Source organism: Osmerus mordax, chromosome 21 (assembly GCF_038355195.1).
Source record: "Osmerus mordax isolate fOsmMor3 chromosome 21, fOsmMor3.pri, whole genome shotgun sequence".
NCBI lineage: Eukaryota > Metazoa > Chordata > Actinopteri > Osmeriformes > Osmeridae > Osmerus > Osmerus mordax.
In genome coordinates this window covers 8,187,064-8,204,859 of record NC_090070.1, presented here as the reverse complement: position 1 = coordinate 8,204,859, position 17,796 = coordinate 8,187,064, and the positions used below count along the sequence as shown (strand labels likewise).

The window sequence follows — 17,796 nt, the reverse complement described above, 5'->3', positions numbered from 1 at the left end:
GAAAACATGGCAGTCATACTGAAAACCTCCTCCCATTTTTATTTCATAATTGACACACAAAAATAATCTACAAAAAGGAGACCGAATTAAGTAACCAGTTACCATGAAATGTCATGTTTAACCCCCCAAATGTCACCCCCTGCTCCAGTCACAAAAGAAAAATTAAATTATTCACCATGACATCCTGACAGACCACAGACGAAACACTCATGGTTACATTTTAAAGAGAATGTCAGAATACACACTCACTCATACACACACACACACACAGGCTGACCAATACACCCCATCTAATGCTTAGGAACTCATCTTTGGCGCCATTCCTGGTGCGGTTGGTCTGACAAACAGCTGTTAGAGGGAAACTGGACAGACTGTAAAAGGAAGTGGAACGAGGGAATGGAAGAACGGTATTGAGAGGTATTCAGCATGAGGGAAAGGTATTAAGGTTGAGAAGTAGTCGTACATAAATACACAAACATTCACAACTCCCAGAAATACACTGACAGTTGGGTAGAGGTTGAAAGCCAAGCGACGACTTGCACTTTTGCATTGAGCATTTATAGTCCTGCATAGTTCTTTAAAACTTACAAACTAAGGCGTTGTGTTATATTGAGTTTTGAGTTGTTTGACTTGATAAGCAAAACAAAAAATATAAAATTAAAAATTCAAGTAGGCTACAGTCTCACATTTCTCCCCTCTCTCACAGCCCCACTCATCTTTCCGGAAGCAAAACCTGCTTCACATTTCAAGTGTTTGTTTTTTTTACCAGAAAAGGTCCAGTGTAATTATACAGCACCAAAGACACACTGAGCAAGAGAGGGGAAAACACACATTCACCCACACCAAGAAGGGGATATGCTTTCGCTCACACACACACACTTGTAGCACAGACTGACCTGGGAAGAAAATACAGTATACTTTATATGTTTATGTACATACACACATTCAATCAATCCCATCCATTCACACACACACACACTGCTAAACTTTTTTTTTTTCCTTTTGTTTTTTTTGTCCCTGTGTAAATTACAAATAATTTATCAATATTCATATTAGCTACTACCTTTAACAGTCATTGTGGGAGCAGAGGTGACTTGAAACAGTACAACTCTATAGACAATGATTCCCTATGTTGAGTCTACAGGTCTCTCCACACCGGGAGGGAGTCATGAACACCAAAAACAAAAAATTATTCATATTCAATCTGGGGTTGTTTTTTTTTTACTGCAAGAACAAACAAAAAAAAGTCAAATTATTTCCACTTTGACTTAAATACAAGTAACATTACGTGTAGCGTCCTCTCCTGTTCTCGATCTCACGTTCCACAGTGATCAAGGTCGGTCATGTAAACATGTTGACGAAAACAAAACAAAATTAAAAGAATAGTTTTCATTGTTAACCCCAATGTCCTGTGTCCATACCCGATAATTAAAAGTTACAATTAAATTAATCAACGTCATAGTGAGAGCAAATTGATTCTTCAGGTCCTTTCCAAAGTGGTGGGATTGAGGCTCCTCCCACACAGCTTGTTACATCATCGTGATCCTGTCAATCAAAGTGATCCTAGTGGTGGATGTCTCCAGGGAGGTGGTGATGTCACCAGGCTGGTCTCTCCATCCTCCTATCTTATTGGTCAGTGGGACTTCCTCTTCATGTCTCCACCCTGGCTTTGGTTCGCATCTGTGTGGGAGGACAGAGTTATCCGTTACACAGGGACAAGGTGTGTGGGAGGACAGAGTTATCCGTTACACAGAGACAAGGTGTGTGTGGGAGGACAGAGTTATCCGTTACACAGGGACAAGGTGTGTAGGAGGACAGAGTTATCCGTTACACAGGGACAAGGTGTGTAGGAGGACAGAGTTATCCGTTACACAGGGACAAGGTGTGTGGGGGAGGACAGAGTTATCCGTTACACAGGGACAAGGTGTGTAGGAGGACAGAGTTATCCGTTACACAGGGACAAGGTGTGTAGGAGGACAGAGTTATCTGTTACACAGGGACAAGGTGTGTAGGAGGACAGAGTTATCCGTTACACATTGTGTAACAGTGTGTGGGAGGGGGAAGATGCATGCTTCTGGTGTGGAGAGAAACACAAGAATGCCGACGACCACTTATTCTGAGTCAGGCTGGCAGGTTTGGGAGACGGACGCGACGAAGAGGGGCGACGAGTAGACCAGATGCTGAACAACAAGACGTATGGAGGGAGGGAGGGAGGAGTGTTTACCTGAGAAAGCAAGCTGCAAGTGGGGAGGTAGTGCAGGCTGTGACCCTGACTGGAGACTCTTATACAGTTCTGAGGAGAGATGGAGGGAGGGATGAGAGGTATGGAGGGACAACAGGTAGGTTTCAAGTGTACAGATGGGGGTAGAGGTGGATGGAGAAAGGGGAGGAGAGAACATGAAAGTGTAGAACAGTGAGTGCAGCGTTCCAGCAGAGAAAGAGGGGAACAGGATTGAGAGACAGGGGATGGATGGATGGAAGAAAGGGTGAGAGATGGGATGAAAGAAGGAGACAGGGCAGTGAGAGGGGTACAGTGAGAAGAGAGCCTTGTTGGCACATTGAAACTTGAGCCGTTCCACCCCAGTGTGGTTACATCACATAGACGACACAACAACACACACACACACACACAGGGGCTAAAAAACCCGCTAGACTACTCTGCAAAAACGATAAAAATGCACATCGTTGTTCTTAGCGACAATCAAATAAAAATTTAATACCTCGTCTAGACATTTTCCCTTAACGGTTTTTGATATAATTCCCGCCACATGCTTGGAAGCGAAAACCTTCCACATTCGATTCAGCTGAATAACGGGGGGGGTGGGGGGGGGGGGGGAAGCGGCCCGTTGGGCGGCACGCTGACTCACCCATGAGCTCGCTCTGTGCCAGGGCGTATCCTGAGTTGGCGCCACTGGCCCCTGGCACCCCGGGGGGGCTGAAGTTGAGCAACGAGGGGAACTGGAAGGGCAGCGACACGGGCACCAGACCCCCCAGCATCCCGAAGCCCAGGGGCAGGGAGGGGGGGCTGCCCAGCAGGGTGCCGCCCGCTGAAGACACCTGCGGAGATGGAGGGAGGGCAACGGGGGAGGGGGGAGAGAGGAGGAAAAGGAGAACGATTTTAGTTCAATATAAAAAAAAGGACTTGATTCTAGAAGTCTCTTCACTTCCCCGTGGGTTGACTGACCTGTGACAGGTGGGAGGTAACAGGAGGCGTGGCCAGGGTTCCCGTCAGCGCCCGACTGCCGACGGATTTGCTGCCCTGGCCGGCTCCGCCCGCCGCCCTCTGCCTCTGCTGCCCGTGGCTGCCGGAGGGGGAGGGGCTGCCGGCCGGCGACATGCCCATGGGGCTGCTGCTGGCGTTGGCTCCACCGCTGATGACCGACGGAGCCTTCTGACCCCCAGCGAAGCTGTAGATCCCCCCGCCCCCGGCCTTGGCCTGGCCCCCGCCCTGCACGCTGAAGGGGGGCCGGAAGCCCGAGGCCTTGGGGGACTGGTACTGGTGCTGCCCGGCCATCATCTGGGGGAGGGACAGGCCATGGGAGGGGGAGGAGGAGGGAGGGGAGGGGGAGGAAGAGGGCGGGGGGGTGGGGGCCGGGGGCCGGGGCGTGAGCTTGATGATGGGCGAGCTGCTGCTGTGGGAGGACTTGGTGAGCGTGGCCTGCATGGGCGTGATGAAGTTGGACTGGTGGTGGGGGTGGTGGTGGGCGTGGGAGGGGAGCCCCTTCGCCTGGGGGTGGGAGGACGAGGAGGAGGAGGAGGCGGGAGAGGAGGAGGGCGAGGAGGAAGAGGGGGGGCAGAAGGACTGGGCGCCGGGGTGGGAGTTGGCGCGGGACTGCGGGGAGGGGGAGGAGGATTGGGGCAGGGCCCCCATGTGGCCACCGTTGCTGCTGCCGGCGCCGCCAGCTTTGGTGCCGCTCTTGGCCAGTCCGGACACGGCCATGCCCGACGCCGCCTTGCCCGCCCCTGGGGAGGCGAAACCCTTCTGGTGGGGGGGCAGGAGGGGCGACGCTGTGGGGGGCGGGCGTGGCTTGGGCGGGGAGGGGGACGGCGGCGGGTGGAGTTTACTCCCTCCGGCCAGCACGCCCGTCCGGTGGGAGGCCGTCGCCGCGCCGACGTGCCTCTGCGCCTGCCCCATGAGCCCCACCCCTTTCATCAAGCCGTACGCGTCCCCGCCCCGGACCGTCAGCGCCTGCCCCGCCTGGAGGCGCGCCATCGAGGACACGGAGGGAGAGGTAGACGCCGTCGTCATGGCGACCATGGAGGCGGAGACGGAGTTGGCCAGGGACATGGCCACCAGAGGGGGGGTCTCCATCTTGGAGAGGGAATGCTGTGCGGAGGGGTAGTGGGGCGCCACCGAGGGCGGGGAGGAGGCGGGGACCTGGAGGGGCGGGGGGGAGAGGGGGCTGTCCCCGGGGCCCAGGCCCTTGGCGGCGTTGCTGAGCAGGGCCAGGGCGTGGGAGATGGAGTCGAGCGAGGGCGCCGTCAGATCCTCGTCCAGGGAGTCCGACAGGCAGATGGGCTCCGAGGGGAAGGCGGGCGAGGAGGAGAGGGGCAGGCGGGCGCCAGCCACCGCCATGGAGGAGGGCAGGGAGGGAGGGGTGGCGGTGGGGAGTCTCTGGATCCACGGGCCCTCCTGGAGACACATCACAGTTATTGGCCAGTGCTCCAACAACAGACGCCACATTGGGTTCACGACCAGAAGCACAACCCTGGGTGAGGGAAATGGCTGCCACTCACCTTGGCTTTGGCCTTTGGACCAGGGACCATCCTCTTCTTAGCTCTGGGGAGACAAGTAAACATGTTTAATAACACTTTCCCTGGGAGTTAGTGCGAAAAGCTAAAAATAAAAACGCAAGGTGTTGTTTGAAGGGGGGGTGGAGCTCTTACAGGTTGCCAGTGAGGTGACTGTGTACAGCACGGCTCTCCTTGAACAGCATCCTGACAAGATGGACGACAGCGTTACACAATCTGTACTGAAGTGGCGACACGTGCACATCCCTTGACAGCCAAAGGTCAAAATATCCCAAAACATGCGCAGTGAAACAGACACACGTGAACACACACGTGAACACACACACACGCGCGCCAACAAACCTGGCCTGCATCCAGCCCTTGGGCCACAGTGGTTTGACTTCATTCTCCATGAAGGCCTTGAGGTAGTCCTCCACCGACAGAGAGCACTGGGCCTCCAGCTCGTAGCAGCTCAGCTTCACACGCACCAGGTTACACAGCAGGCCCCTGCACACACACACACACACACACACACACACACACACACACACAGTGAGGAAATGAGAGTTGTCTGAAGCGCCCTAGTTTGAGGTCGACACCTCCGTAACGACTCTTTGACTGAAGAGAGGCGAGGTTACCTGAGCTTGTCGTCCCAGACAAACTTCTTCCTGGGACCCATGACCCTCTTGCCTGGCTTCTCCTCGTCCTCCTCCTCCCCAGAACCGTTCTTCTCCACCTCCTCAGACTGCTGCCTAGGAGACACACACACACACACATACTTAAGTACCCTGTGTTTTACCTCCAGAAGAGGAAACTCTCTTACTCAAGCGCTGAGGACAGAGGAAGCACATGGTTCTAGTTTGTACACCACCGTGATAAGAGTAGCTAACCTTTACTGGGGGAACCACAGTAAAAGAAAGATGTCTGATTTGCTCAGTGGGAATCCTAGTATAGAAGCAGCTGTGTGTGTGTGTGTGTTCTTACTTGGCAGCCTTGGCCATGCAGTCCATGTTGTATTTCTGGATCTGCTCGGGCATCACACTGCACACGGCCAGCTTCAGCTTCAACAGGGGCGTCCGCAGGCGGTCATCCTGAGGGGGGCGGAGAGAGAGAGAGAGAGAGAGAGAGAGAGAGACAAAATAAGTGAAGGAAGAAAAAAAAAGACAAAAAGAACCAAAAGCAAGAAGAAGAACACGAGGAGAAGAAGAAGAAAGCGAGCGAGGGGGGGGGGCGAGCGACAGCTACGTCACCTGGATGTTGAGGCTCAGCTTCTTCAGGCGTTTGAGCAGGGCCTCCTTGTTGCAGGGCACGAAGGCCTCCATGTGGGAGTAGACCTGCGAGCGCACCGCCACCGGCTGCTCCTGCACCTGCAGCTCAATACTGGAGGGAGAGAGAGAGAGGGAGGTAGAGAGAGAGGGAGGTAGAGAGAGGGAGGGGTGAAAAGAGGAAGAGAGAGGGAGGTAGAAAGAGGGGGGTGGGGAGAGGGATAAAAAAAAAAAAGAGAGAGAAATAAAGAGAAGGGTGAGAGAGAGAGAAAGGATATATTCAGACGGAGAGAGTAGAGAGGGATGAAGGGAGAGAGAGATGCAGAGAGATTACAAGCTGGTCCCGAACCGAGCCGTTTCACACCTACAGCTGGACAGAAGAGGAAGAGTTTGAAGGGAAAAACAGGTTTTTCAAAAGAGGCCAAACTCACTCCAGCAAGATGTTATTCATATCCAGGGTGAAGAATTTCTTCCTGCCTTCTTGATCAAACTGCCGCGAAGCCTGAGGGGAGAAATGGTTGAGTCAGCATACCAGTAGTACACTCCATACTGGGCCTCACACACACACAGACACACACCCCTAAGGCAGTTTGTGTCAAGTCTTTGAAAGCCTCTATCTTTTCTCTCGCTCCATTTTGTCCGATTCTCTCGTGCACTTTTGGCCTCTTTCAGCTGCTGCCCTCTCTACCTTTCCTTTCCTGAGGCAGTCTCACCATACCTCCAACCCTGTCAAGGATAAATTACAAGGCATTCTGGCTGGCCTCCTTCCAAATCACGAAACCTTATAAAAGATTTTTTTATTTTTTTTTACGTACACAACCTACACACATCTACTGTCTGTATGTGAGCAGTTGCAAAATCTTCCAAATTCAGCAAAACAGGCCAGAGCGCTGTGGATGATACATGGGTGTTGTCAACCAACTCACCGCCCGTAGGTCCTCGATCCGTTTGGTGAGGGGAGGAGGCAGGCCGTCCGGGAGGGGAGGGGGGGATAGGAGGCCTGCTGAGGCTCCCAGTCCCCTTCCCAGACCCCCTCCTCCCACTTTCGGCCCTGGAACTCCAACTCCCAGAAGGCCGTTCTCTCTCGCCGACGAGTGCGGCGCACTCGAGTCCAGCAGGCTAAAGTCCAGGTCGCCTAGGAGGTCCTGCAGCTCCTTCTCGTTGGTCGAGCCCAGCAGTGACATCATGGCGGGGTCGGAGGTCAGGTCGGCCAGTGAGACGTCGTTGTTGGCTGCGTTGCCGTGCATGTGGGAGTTCGCTAGCATGTTGTTAGCGCGGGGGGCGTTGGCCAAGCCGCCTGCCAGGCCAGGGTGCACCGCGCTGGGGTTGACCTTCCGCAACTCCTCCTTCTCCCGGGTGAAGCGACGTAGCATAGCCGCCAGGCACAACGAGTCCTTCATCAGTTTCTTCCTCTTCTTCTTCTCTGGTCGATGGATGTTGTGAGACGATACTCTGCGTGAGGCAGACAAGGGGGGAGGCGGGGGGAGGCAGGCACGCAGAAAGAAAGGAGAGGGAGGACACAGAGGGAGGACACAGAGGGAAGGACACAGAGGGAGGACACAGAGGGAAGGACACAGAGGGAAGGACACAGAGGGAGGACACAGAGGGAAGGACACAGAGGGAAGGACACAGAGGGAAGGACACAGAGGGAGGACACAGAGGGAGGACACAGAGGGAGGACACAGAGGGAGGACACAGAGGGAAGGACACAGAGGGAGGGACACAGAGGGAGGACACAGAGGGAGGACACAGAGGGAGGACACAGAGGGAGGACACAGAGGGAGGGACACAGAGGGAGGACACAGAGGGAGGACACAGAGGGAGGACACAGAGGGAGGAGAGAAAAGGAGGACATGAGTGGCCAAAATAAAAAGAGCAGTCAATCATTAGCCAGTTATGACGTGTTATCTTGTATAACGTGGCAAAGCCTTTCAAGTAATACAGGGGGAATATGGCTGATAATAGCCATGCTATTTTTGGGTGGGAGGTCTTTAGGATTAGGGGGGGGGCGGGTGTGAATGGCAGTGGAGTCAGTTATTAGCCAATGAGAGCGTGTCTAATGGACTCATTGTGTGGTAGAGAGGCCTGTCTGTCATAATGCCAGGCAGCCATTCTGTGTCATGGAGCATGCAGAATCCTATGCACTTAGCTAAGCACCGAGAGGAAGATATGCGCTACAAATAGACTAGATAAGGTGAAGTATGAAAAACAAGTGGTGTTTCAATCAAACAATAATTAAAAAATTAACTTTCAAACCTGCCTTCCCATTTAAGTAAAGCTCTTGCAGAAACGGTGCTTATAATGTTAGCCATGACAGTTGCACACATCACTGTTCAAGGACTTTCAGTTATAAAAGAATATACCTTCTTGACACACGGAATCAAGTAGGTTTAGAAATAATGTCTAGATAATATTCAAGTGTTTTTTTTGTTTTGTTGTTTTACACTTTGATTAAGGTGTAAAATCAAATAAGTGTAGCCAGACAGACGAGTCTTGCTGTCATCTCACCCTTGCTTGGGCACTCTGTTCTTCCTGGGCTTCTTCTCCTCCAGGCTGTTCCCTTCTTTTCTCTTCCGTCTCTTGATCACTTGCTCCTCTCCATCCTTGAGTTTCTGCTGAAAGGCGGGATAGAACAGAATAGCAAATGATTCGTTCGCAAAACATCCCACGGCAGGACCAACTTCAAAACTGTTTGGCCGTGTCGGCTGAAACAGACCAAAAGAATAAGTGCTCCACTCAACACCTCCTCGCAGGTCGGCTGGTCATACATACACAATGACTCCCTCTACAGTTATTCACTTCGCGGGCGCTTTCAGCCCAAGCGACGTGCGACTGCCGCACGTGGTGAGCTACGCTAGGCTGCGCCGACTGACGGCAGCTCTCTCTGGGGCGTCTTACCCGGGGTTCGCCCTCCTTGGCCCCGTCTTCGCCCTCGTCCTCCGAGGTGGCGCGGAACTGCAGCGTGCCCGTGTTGATGTAGAACCCTCCCAGCTTGGTGGTCAGGGAGGCGGGCACCAGCTCATCGTACTGTCACGGGAGGGGCAGCGGTTAGGAGTGTCGGGCAGACGCGAGAGCTCAGACTCTGAATACAGAGTGACCGTCCTCACAGCTAAAACAACATGGCTCTGTGTGGATGACGAGGTTCGCCAAGGACGAGAGGCAGTTGGGAGGCAAAGTGCTCTCAAATATCCTGGCCGGGGTCTTACCCCTGTCGCACTCCATGTTAAATCACTGGGATATAATCAGTTACATCAGACATTCCTAATAATCAGTCATTACAAACAGAATTAAGCAGTGCGAAGATGCACAGTTGGATATATACAGTATATTATACCGAATTAAAGTTGACCGGATGAAAGTATTATATTGCTGAGGCAAGAACGCTCATTCATTCATGCCAATAAAGCGTTATTGAGTTGAATTTGGTTTAAAGGAGGATGCACAGAGGTAGAGAGGTTGAGACGGGAATACTGACTGCTTCCGAGTTGTCTATGAAGGGATCGGTCTCGTCGTAGCCAAAGCCTATGTCTATCAGATCCTGCATCCTATCCTTCCTCTTCTTCTTCCCAGCATTCCCCTGGGTCAAAGATAGACAACGGTTAAAAGTTTGGTCATAAAACTGATAGTATGCCACGCACAACAGTCATAGTGACTTTGTGCTTGTTCCCTACTGAAAAAAAAGAATTGCAATAGCAATTGGCTGAGATGGTGCCACCTGAACTTACATATTTGTTTTCAAACTTTTTAGCCATGGCTTCGACCTGCAGTCTGTCTTTCTCATCGTCGTTAAAAGGGTCGTTAGGGTCGAGTACAGGGGCAGGGACAGGGGCAGGGGCGATACTAGGGGGGGTCTTCTTTGCCTGGGGGGAGGGAGTGAAAGCGAATGAAAAAAGAAATTCAACCAATAATATGACCCGTAAACTATAAACAATGCACTGCTAATCAAAACACAACGCAACATTACGTCAAAGTAATGTTGTTGTATTAAATGTAAAGCTACTTAACCATGCGCCATGGCAATATCAGATTTAGCCCCTTTTAGCATTGAAATTGCTACATTCTTCATTACTTTATATTACTGCCATTGACATTTTGACACATACTTTAAATCATCATAGTAAAGTCTTCTAAAAATTGTATGCATATATCATACAAATCAATCAGCAAAGACGGGATGGCTCGATCTCATAACATTTACATAAATCCCCATTCCCCGACCAGCTACATCCTGGTACTTCCGTCCCACTCCATCAGCGGCAGTGATCTCCAATCTATCACCCATAGACAGCGGAATGAACTGCACTATGTGGCATTTTCTAGTCCTGTAATGGCTGTGTGTGTGTGTGTGTGTAGGCTTGGTAAGTTAAAAACCCATAGGAAACAGGTAGCTCCATAAGCTTGATCACGCAACGAGCAAACGGCTTCACATCTCACGTGCAGTTGGAGAGTTGCAACTTGGCCAAGCTAGTGTGGATGACTGAATGAATGGAAGAACTGGGGTCTTTTGTGTTAAGTCCATGAATGGTCATTTTGCCACCACGCTAGTCCGAGGGAGGACAAGGTGCACTTCCCCCTAGTCAGCAGTGACAAGCACACACTACCAAATGCAATAAAAATATGACTCGACTTGGCCTAGCACACTGTAGGGTCATACCTGGAGATTTTGGATGAGTTCGCTGTAATTGAACTCGGCAGACGATTGATCGCTGGGCTCGGACAGAGAAAGGTTCAATCGCACAGTAATCTTCTTTGCTTCAGCCTTGTCCCTGTCGCCAGCTTTGCCGAAAAGACCACCATCTCCTGCCCCGGTCGCTATGGTGTCGGCCTCCGCATCTTCATCTAAGTTGATGTCGGCCTCATCATCCAACCGGCGTTTCCTAGAATCCGAGGCTGATCCACCAGCGAAGGCCGAGAGGGTGACAAATTGTACTTTTCTCGGTTCGGCCATTTGGATGAGCTGCCTGCCTGAACCTCGCTCCGGACAGACAGCGACAGCGCGAGCTACTTCGCGAAACTACTTCAAATTGGCGAATTCAAGGGTGTTCCGCCTAGATGCAAAGGCTATTTAGTGCCTAGTAAGATGTAAGGTGGCCTCCGCACCATACGAATACAATTTCAGGGGATAAGATGGTCGGGGAAAAGTTGTTTTTTTCCGTAGCTACTTGCATCCTCAATTGCTATGGGACCGAGACATTCACAGGAGCCATCTTGGATTTCGGGAGTAAATAAAATATCAGACGGAGGTCACTGGGCCTGCGCGAACATCTACAACGGAAGCAGCGTGAGTTTAGGGGGGTTGGCGTATCCAATCAAAAAATGGCCTATTTTAAAGCCCGCCTCTATCACAACAGGCGATAATAAGAAAATCGTAAGGTGGTCCTATTATTATGACCTTTACAAGAATGTCTGAATGCGGTAAACGGACATCCGAACAATTAAAAGTCTGTCACACTTGGATTGAGTGAATATATAGTCGGTCAGAGTTATTAGAGAAAGAGGAATCCTTTATGATGCTAATCTTTGCCTGTCTATTCAGTGAGATGGGCTAAAATGCTGAATTGTGCGTTCCTCAACAATGACCAACCACAAACACCATTCCAAACGGAAACAAGCCCTACACTGTAGAATGGCTGAGCGTTCGACATCCGATTAAGACATTGTCTACCACAAACACTGAAGACCACCTGTTGATACAGTGGAAGAATCGTGTCCATGCTGTGCTTAGATCTTACATTTACAGAACCTTTAACCATTAACATACAAAACATACAAAAAACTATATAGTACCACATTACACATTGTAATTGAAGGGTATTATAACATTAACAATGAAAGATATTGGGAACAATAATTCAATCAACAACACTCAAGCTATCAAAGAATACCATTTAATACTTTCATGTAAAATGAGTTTACAATACAAATATACCATCATTATTTATATGTAAAAAACATACACAATGTATTGGCACGACATGATTACATTCCATATGATGCAATGAATAAATACATTGATTCTGAAGGAGAAAACAAGAAGGTATCGAGCCAGTAAGAGGTGCATAATATTTTGATAAACGGAGCATGTAATTATGACACAAAATGGTTGTTATGACAATGAAACCCTGTTGTCTTTGGCCCACTTCCTCAGAGCCCTGATGATGTACTCCACCTGGGGGTTCCCCGTGCTGCGTAGCAGGGGCAGTACCTCCTTCAGGGTCTCCCTATGGACCACACCACAGAGATTAGCACCAAGGAACATAGACAGAAGTAAACATGAGAGGTCATGTATGTCACACAGGGGCACAGGGAACAGCTCAACTACTGCATAGTGGCACAGTACTTCCATGTATTGTGATAACTTAACTCTTTATATCAGGATATATCACCATATTATGTAGGAGTTGCTCTCTGTGCTCTTGTGTATGACATATGACCTCTTCCTTTTGACTGTCTCCTTAAGTGGGCCCAGGAAACCATACAATGGTTTTGTGATTAACAACAAACGGAAAACGTTGATGAGCAGCACACGCAGGGAACAGAAACCTACTTGGACTCTCTGCCTGCCAGAATGAGCTGGAAGATTCCCACACAGGCCCCTCTCTTGCCTTCCCAGTAGTTGGAACCGGGATCGAGTTTCTCCAGAGCGTCGAAGGCCTTGGCTGCATAGTAGAACTGGCCCATCTGAGACCAAAGACAAAGACGATGCTGTGTCACAGTGAGCGGATACACTGTCGTGGTATACACGGGAAGGAGCATAATAATGGGACTGAGCTTAAAGTCGGGGGGAGTACAGCGGATTTAACCCAGACCTAGTCTAAGAGTCAAGTAAATTAAGAACACATATTAAAAGGTTAGGGTTAGAAAATTATGCCACCATTCCACACATCTCAGTATTTTGTCAGTAATCTCAGTCAAATTGTATTGTGGTTGCAACAGTAAATCAAATCTAGTCTGGTTCGGCGGGGGAGGTTTGTTTGTGTACCACCTTGTAGCACTCGTTGGCTATGAGTTGTAAGAGACTGAAGGACTCTGAGGAAGTACCCATCTTCAGATACAGCTCCCAGGCTAGACGCCCTTTCTGATTCATGATGTCTGAGAGAGTGAGAGAGAGAGAGAGAGAGAGAGAGAGAGAGAGAGAGAGAGAGAGAGAGAGAGAGAGAGAGAGAGAGAGAGAGAGAGAGAGAGAGAGAGAGAGAGAGAGAGAGAGAGAGAGAGAGAGAGATAGAGAGAGAGAGAAAGAGAGCGAGAGAGAGAGACTACATTTTAAACAATAGTAAACATTTCAGGTAACACTTTTCCACACAGGAAAAAAAATCATGTTCGGATGTGAAATTGAAGAGTGATACAAGAGCTGTGTGCACATACAGCAACGTGCTAGCCAGCTCAGGTAAACGTAGTCACTCTTGATCTTCTCACTCTCAATCAACTGAAATATCTACAAGAGGGACAAAACAAAAACACCCATCGCAAAGTTAATATATTCATGCTCCCACAGATTTGGACATCTGTGCAGAGAGATAGTGTTGTTTACAAACGTAAATGTCAACTGGAATACCTCCTCTGCTTCTTTGTAGTTTCCCAAGGCAGCCTTGGCCTGGGCGTAGTTGAAATTGAACGTTTCCTCGTTGTAAAAGTAACTCTGTGAAATTGTACACAAGACATTTGTTTCACTTTCACTCAAATCCTCAACATCCTACCACAGTTTCACATCAGATCGGACTGACTTTTGCCATGCGGATGTGGGGGAAAGCGGTGAAGGTGTTGTTGTTGAGTAGTGCCTTGTAAACACACACGGTTCCTTGGCGTTAACCACTGTAATACACTTAGAACTGTGCACTTCCGGATCTTGATGATCTCCTAGACTGTCCTATATGCTGTTTTATACACCACTCCGGATAAAAAGCATCTGCTAAATGAATACATGCAAAAGATAAGAAAGAAATAAAAGTCAGTTAGCGGTGTCGCGTAGACAGACGGACCTTGACTGAGTTGAGGTAGATCAACACATCCTCAAACTGCCTCAGCAGAAAGAAGCAGGAGGCCATGCACTGTCTGCCTGGGATGGTGTCTGCAGAGAGAACACACACGGCTCCATCAGGAACACATATGCTCCCACATTCTCTCACACGTTGATCCGTATGCAGCGAAACGTGCTAACGAAGAAAATGTGGCATTTACCACATTCACTGGCAGAGCCTCCGACCAACTGGAAGAACTGTTGGGCAATTTTCAAATGATCCCGCTGTAACACGAGACACAGCAAGTATAGAGCAGATATATTCAATCTTCTTGGAACAGACAGAGAGATTAAGGGCAGACGTTTTAAATAGATACTCTAATAGCGCCAGCCATGTGGTTAAAAGATGCTGTAACATAATGAGGGTTGGTTTTTTAAGGGTTGGTTAAAAAAAAAAAAAAAAAAAGATATCTACTCACAGATCCAATTTCTTGACCCAGTGCAGCATTCACTACTCCTTTTAAAATGTATTCCTAGAAGAAGAAAATGGGGTAAACAAAAGGATTTGGTAACAAACAGGCAATCTGTTGACAAGGGAGATTGCGACATCTGGATATGGCCCCAAATAGGGAATCTATGAGTCAGAGCACAACAAGAGAAAGACCTGTGGTGTGGTTGGCTCCAAGTCTTTTATAAGGTTGTAGGCCTCTTGAACGTCATCTGAAATATAGTCTAGGTTAGTCCACAGTTTAGGTCCTTGATGAGCCAGTGATGACACACACAACAACATCTTATGTAACCTGCAAATTATGTTACTGCGAATTTGTCTCTCTTCTCTCAATGTTGAATTTGAGATCCTTTGTTTTACAGTCTGCCAAGACTACACCCATGAAAGGGTTTGATGTTCCACTTACAGTATGGTGTTGCTTTTGCTCAACTGTACTATGCACTACTGGTTTATTTGCAAAGAGGCTATGTCTCTGACTCAAAATACTGTTAGAACTATGCACTTCTGATCCTTGATTTGCAGCTGAACTTTCTATTTGCACCATGTTTAAGTGGCTTTGGATGAAGGCATCTGCTAAATCAATAAAATCAAAAAAATGTAAATGTAACCTATAGCCTTTCCATCCATGCGGCGGAAAAGGCTTTGCTGGGCAACTGACCCCCCCCCCCCCCCCCCCCCCCCCCCCAACACAAATAATTAGCCTTTAGACATGGGTGGGTTTTGCTGTAGCATGGCTTCCAGGTCCCACCTTGTCGGAGGTAGTAGATGACCAGGTTTAGCCTGGCTTCAGATATGACATCTATCAGGGGGGGCAGCACCTGGAGAGCCCCCTCCCCTCCACGAAACACCACCTGGAGAGGAGACATACAAACACACCCTGAGGTATCCATAGCAGGGATGGGGATTATGGTTCACAGACAGATACAGAGCACATACAGACACACACACACACACAGCAGTATTGGAGAAGCTTACCAGGTTATGCCTGATAAGCTCCTTAGCAAACTCAAAGGAGCAGGAGGAGATATCTATGAGGTTCTTTAACTCCGCCTGAAAGAAGGACAGACAAGGTCATTAAACAAAAGAGGTTAAGGTTAGGTCGAAACATGTCGTGGCGTCGGTGGGCGTTTTGCGTGTCATGGCGGCTTCACCTCTGCTGCCTTGCCGTTGTACAGTCTGAAGTGGTTGCAGGCCTTGAGGTTGAGGGCGATGGTGGACTCGGGGATGCTCTGCAGATACACCGCTAAGACCTCTTGGGACACATCGTAGTAGTCCAGCTTGTAGTAACACAGGGCGACGTATACATTCAGAGCAAGGAACTCCCTGCAGGTTTGTCAAAAAACAATACAAACATACAAAGATTTGTTAAAAAATCCAGTTTCTCTGGTTGTAGCTTCACACTATTCTCTAGTTCCGGGTCAAAAACCCCTGTTGCTTTCCTGCTCTTTACTGCTACACACATATTTCAAGCGTGTGTGTGTGTGTGTGTATGCTGCCGGTACAGCACCTGTTCTGCAGCAGGATACGTTTGTAGATGTCGATGGCTTCCTGGTAGTGGGAGCGCATGTAGTGGATGGAGGCCAGGCTCAGCTGGTCCTCAGTCACGTCCTCCAGGTTCTGGTGGAAACTCATCAGTTTCTTCTCATCGTTGAACTGTGGATAAGGAAGAAGACGAGTTCTCTTCTTTTTTTTTTTTACATGTTCGAGACCAGCAGCTCCATTTGCTAAATGGAATCCTCTGTATTGTTTCGGGGGAACTGCACGAGGATAGAAAGTGACGGGAGTGGAGGACGGATTACAACAAACAATACGTCTCTTTTCCCAACCTTGTGAGCCAAGTGGAAGAGGAGGCGGTTCTGAAGGGGACATTTAGGGGCTGTGGAACGGAGACAAAAAGTGCACATTTGGTCAACACAAACACACAGCTACAACCTATGTGGTTGGTGTGAAGATGCATTTAATACTACCTTTGGATGCAGCCTCCTCAGCCTCTCTGTAAAGCCCCAGGAAAAAGAGTGTACATGCCAGGAACACCCATACCTCCTCTGGGCTGTCTGGACTGACAGTCAGGGACCTGTATTCCTAGCACAAAGATTTTGTGGCACTGTTGGTACACTGAAACCACACATTTCACATATTCCCATTATACGATATTTACATGCAGGTGTGCACCCGTTCTGTCACAAACACAATGTATTACCTCCATAGCTCTCTTGTAATCACCCAAGTGAAAAGCACAGTAACCAATCCACAGGTCTGCATGCTCCTCTCGCTCTCCAACATCACGCTGAAACTAGATGATCAGCTAATTCAGATGTGTTTTTTGGCATAACTTTTGGCATGGCATAGGTCTATTTTGGCTTTAAAAAATGGTAAGGTGTTGGAGACTTCAACGTGTGTGCTAGTGGATAACGTACTTCTAACAAAGTCTGTGCTCCCAGGTAGTCCCTTTGGTTCAGGTAGTCTTCCACTCGGGGTATCTTCTTGCCCTTGTTTTTCTTTTTCTTCTCGCTGACAGTGATGGGAGCTGCGCCTCCAACAGCTGGTTTCACTCGGGACAGAATCTGAGACATGAAAACGAGACATTGCAACTAGGTACCACTACGCATAGCTACTAGCTTAGCAATCACAAGCTGATTTCAAACTAATCAGAACACTTACCATGATGGGACATGTATTACTTTTCCATGTATATTAGGAGGGGTTTCACGAAGAGATTTTGAGATGCAATAATTAGCTACGTTTGTCTTGTTGGGCTAGTTTTAGCTCACCACCACCACTAGTTACAGTAGCTAGCTAGCGAAAGGTGTAGCTAGTGCAAGCTATGGTGTTAGCTGACAAACTTGTTGGCTAGCCCCATGTCAAACTGGTCTACTGTAGCTGGTTATCCTTAAAAAAAAAAGCATTTAACGTAAAGTGACGGACTACCTGTCTGATATACCAAACGTTAGCAGGCTAGGTCGCTGGGTAAACTAGCTAGTTAGCTATTGTAGCTACAAGGTAACTTGTTTAGTGGATTAGCAGCTATGTGGGTGTGAGCTACTGTTGCTAAGCAACCAATCACCAAGTAGCTATCTATTGTATTGAATACAATAGTGTTGGCGTTAGATCAAACCTACCCATAAATTTATATGAACTCACCCTCGTAATGCATTTTCTTAAAAGAAAATATTCTCCTCGTAAAAAACCCCACTAACACCTAGTGAATCAAAATTGCTCATGGTATTGCTGTCTTTGCCCCAGTGGCCTAATGGATAAGGCACTGGCCTCCTAAGCCAGGGATTGTGGGTTCGAGTCCCATCTGGGGTGGTTGTGTTTTCCCAGTTATATATATT

The 17,796-nt window shown here is 48.9% G+C and overlaps 2 protein-coding genes and 1 non-coding gene across 4 annotated transcripts; 1 reads left to right on the top strand and 2 right to left on the bottom strand.

Annotated features, from left to right (window-relative positions):
• Nucleotides 1-16: 16 nt before the first annotated feature.
• ubn2a (ubinuclein 2a) lies at nucleotides 17-10,983 on the bottom strand. Of its 2 annotated transcripts, none has more exons than XM_067259286.1 (17): nucleotides 10,651-10,983; nucleotides 9,722-9,856; nucleotides 9,472-9,573; nucleotides 8,895-9,023; nucleotides 8,505-8,611; nucleotides 6,923-7,448; nucleotides 6,428-6,498; nucleotides 5,982-6,111; nucleotides 5,716-5,822; nucleotides 5,370-5,483; nucleotides 5,095-5,238; nucleotides 4,888-4,938; nucleotides 4,738-4,780; nucleotides 3,185-4,633; nucleotides 2,868-3,057; nucleotides 2,225-2,293; nucleotides 17-1,680 (listed from the first exon to the last, which is right to left on the bottom strand). In XM_067259286.1, exons 1-17 carry the CDS (start codon nucleotides 10,942-10,944, stop codon nucleotides 1,634-1,636), a joined length of 3,708 nt encoding a protein of 1,235 aa, XP_067115387.1. In that variant the 5' UTR covers nucleotides 10,945-10,983; the 3' UTR covers nucleotides 17-1,633. The 2 variants fall into 2 exon arrangements, with proteins under 2 accessions (XP_067115387.1, XP_067115388.1); XM_067259287.1 differs by having other exon boundaries at nucleotides 8,505-8,608.
• An 880-nt stretch (nucleotides 10,984-11,863) lies between these two features.
• ift56 (intraflagellar transport 56) lies at nucleotides 11,864-16,916 on the bottom strand. The gene is made up of 17 exons (XM_067259246.1): nucleotides 16,879-16,916; nucleotides 16,662-16,754; nucleotides 16,429-16,543; nucleotides 16,288-16,337; nucleotides 15,969-16,114; nucleotides 15,613-15,784; nucleotides 15,437-15,511; nucleotides 15,210-15,312; nucleotides 14,618-14,673; nucleotides 14,433-14,486; nucleotides 14,175-14,238; nucleotides 13,976-14,064; nucleotides 13,552-13,635; nucleotides 13,362-13,431; nucleotides 12,982-13,088; nucleotides 12,544-12,677; nucleotides 11,864-12,217 (listed from the first exon to the last, which is right to left on the bottom strand). The coding sequence occupies exons 2-17, from the start codon at nucleotides 16,665-16,667 to the stop codon at nucleotides 12,103-12,105; spliced, it is 1,440 nt and encodes a 479-aa protein (XP_067115347.1). The 5' UTR covers nucleotides 16,668-16,754; nucleotides 16,879-16,916; the 3' UTR covers nucleotides 11,864-12,102.
• Nucleotides 16,917-17,697: 781 nt separating this feature from the next.
• On the top strand, nucleotides 17,698-17,770 carry trnar-ccu (transfer RNA arginine (anticodon CCU)). The gene has a single exon. It is a non-coding gene; the product is annotated as a tRNA-Arg (tRNA).
• The last annotated feature ends 26 nt before the right edge of the window (nucleotides 17,771-17,796 follow it).

Bases quoted from the DNA above. Each gene is read 5' to 3' on its own strand.
- ift56 (XM_067259246.1), bottom strand. The intron at 13,636-13,975 runs GTCCGTCTGTCT...ACAATTTCACAG, and splicing joins TCTACCTCAACTCAGTCAAG to AGTTACTTTTACAACGAGGA. The intron at 13,432-13,551 runs GTATTCCAGTTG...TCCCTCTTGTAG, and splicing joins ACTACAAAGAAGCAGAGGAG to ATATTTCAGTTGATTGAGAG.
- ubn2a (XM_067259286.1), bottom strand. From the start codon at position 10,944: ATGGCCGAACCGAGAAAAGTACAATTTGTCACCCTCTCGGCCTTCGCT. The intron at 9,024-9,471 runs GTCAGTATTCCC...CTCCCGTGACAG, and splicing joins TCATAGACAACTCGGAAGCA to TACGATGAGCTGGTGCCCGC. The intron at 6,112-6,427 runs GTGAGTTTGGCC...CTCTCCCTCCAG, and splicing joins ATGAATAACATCTTGCTGGA to TATTGAGCTGCAGGTGCAGG.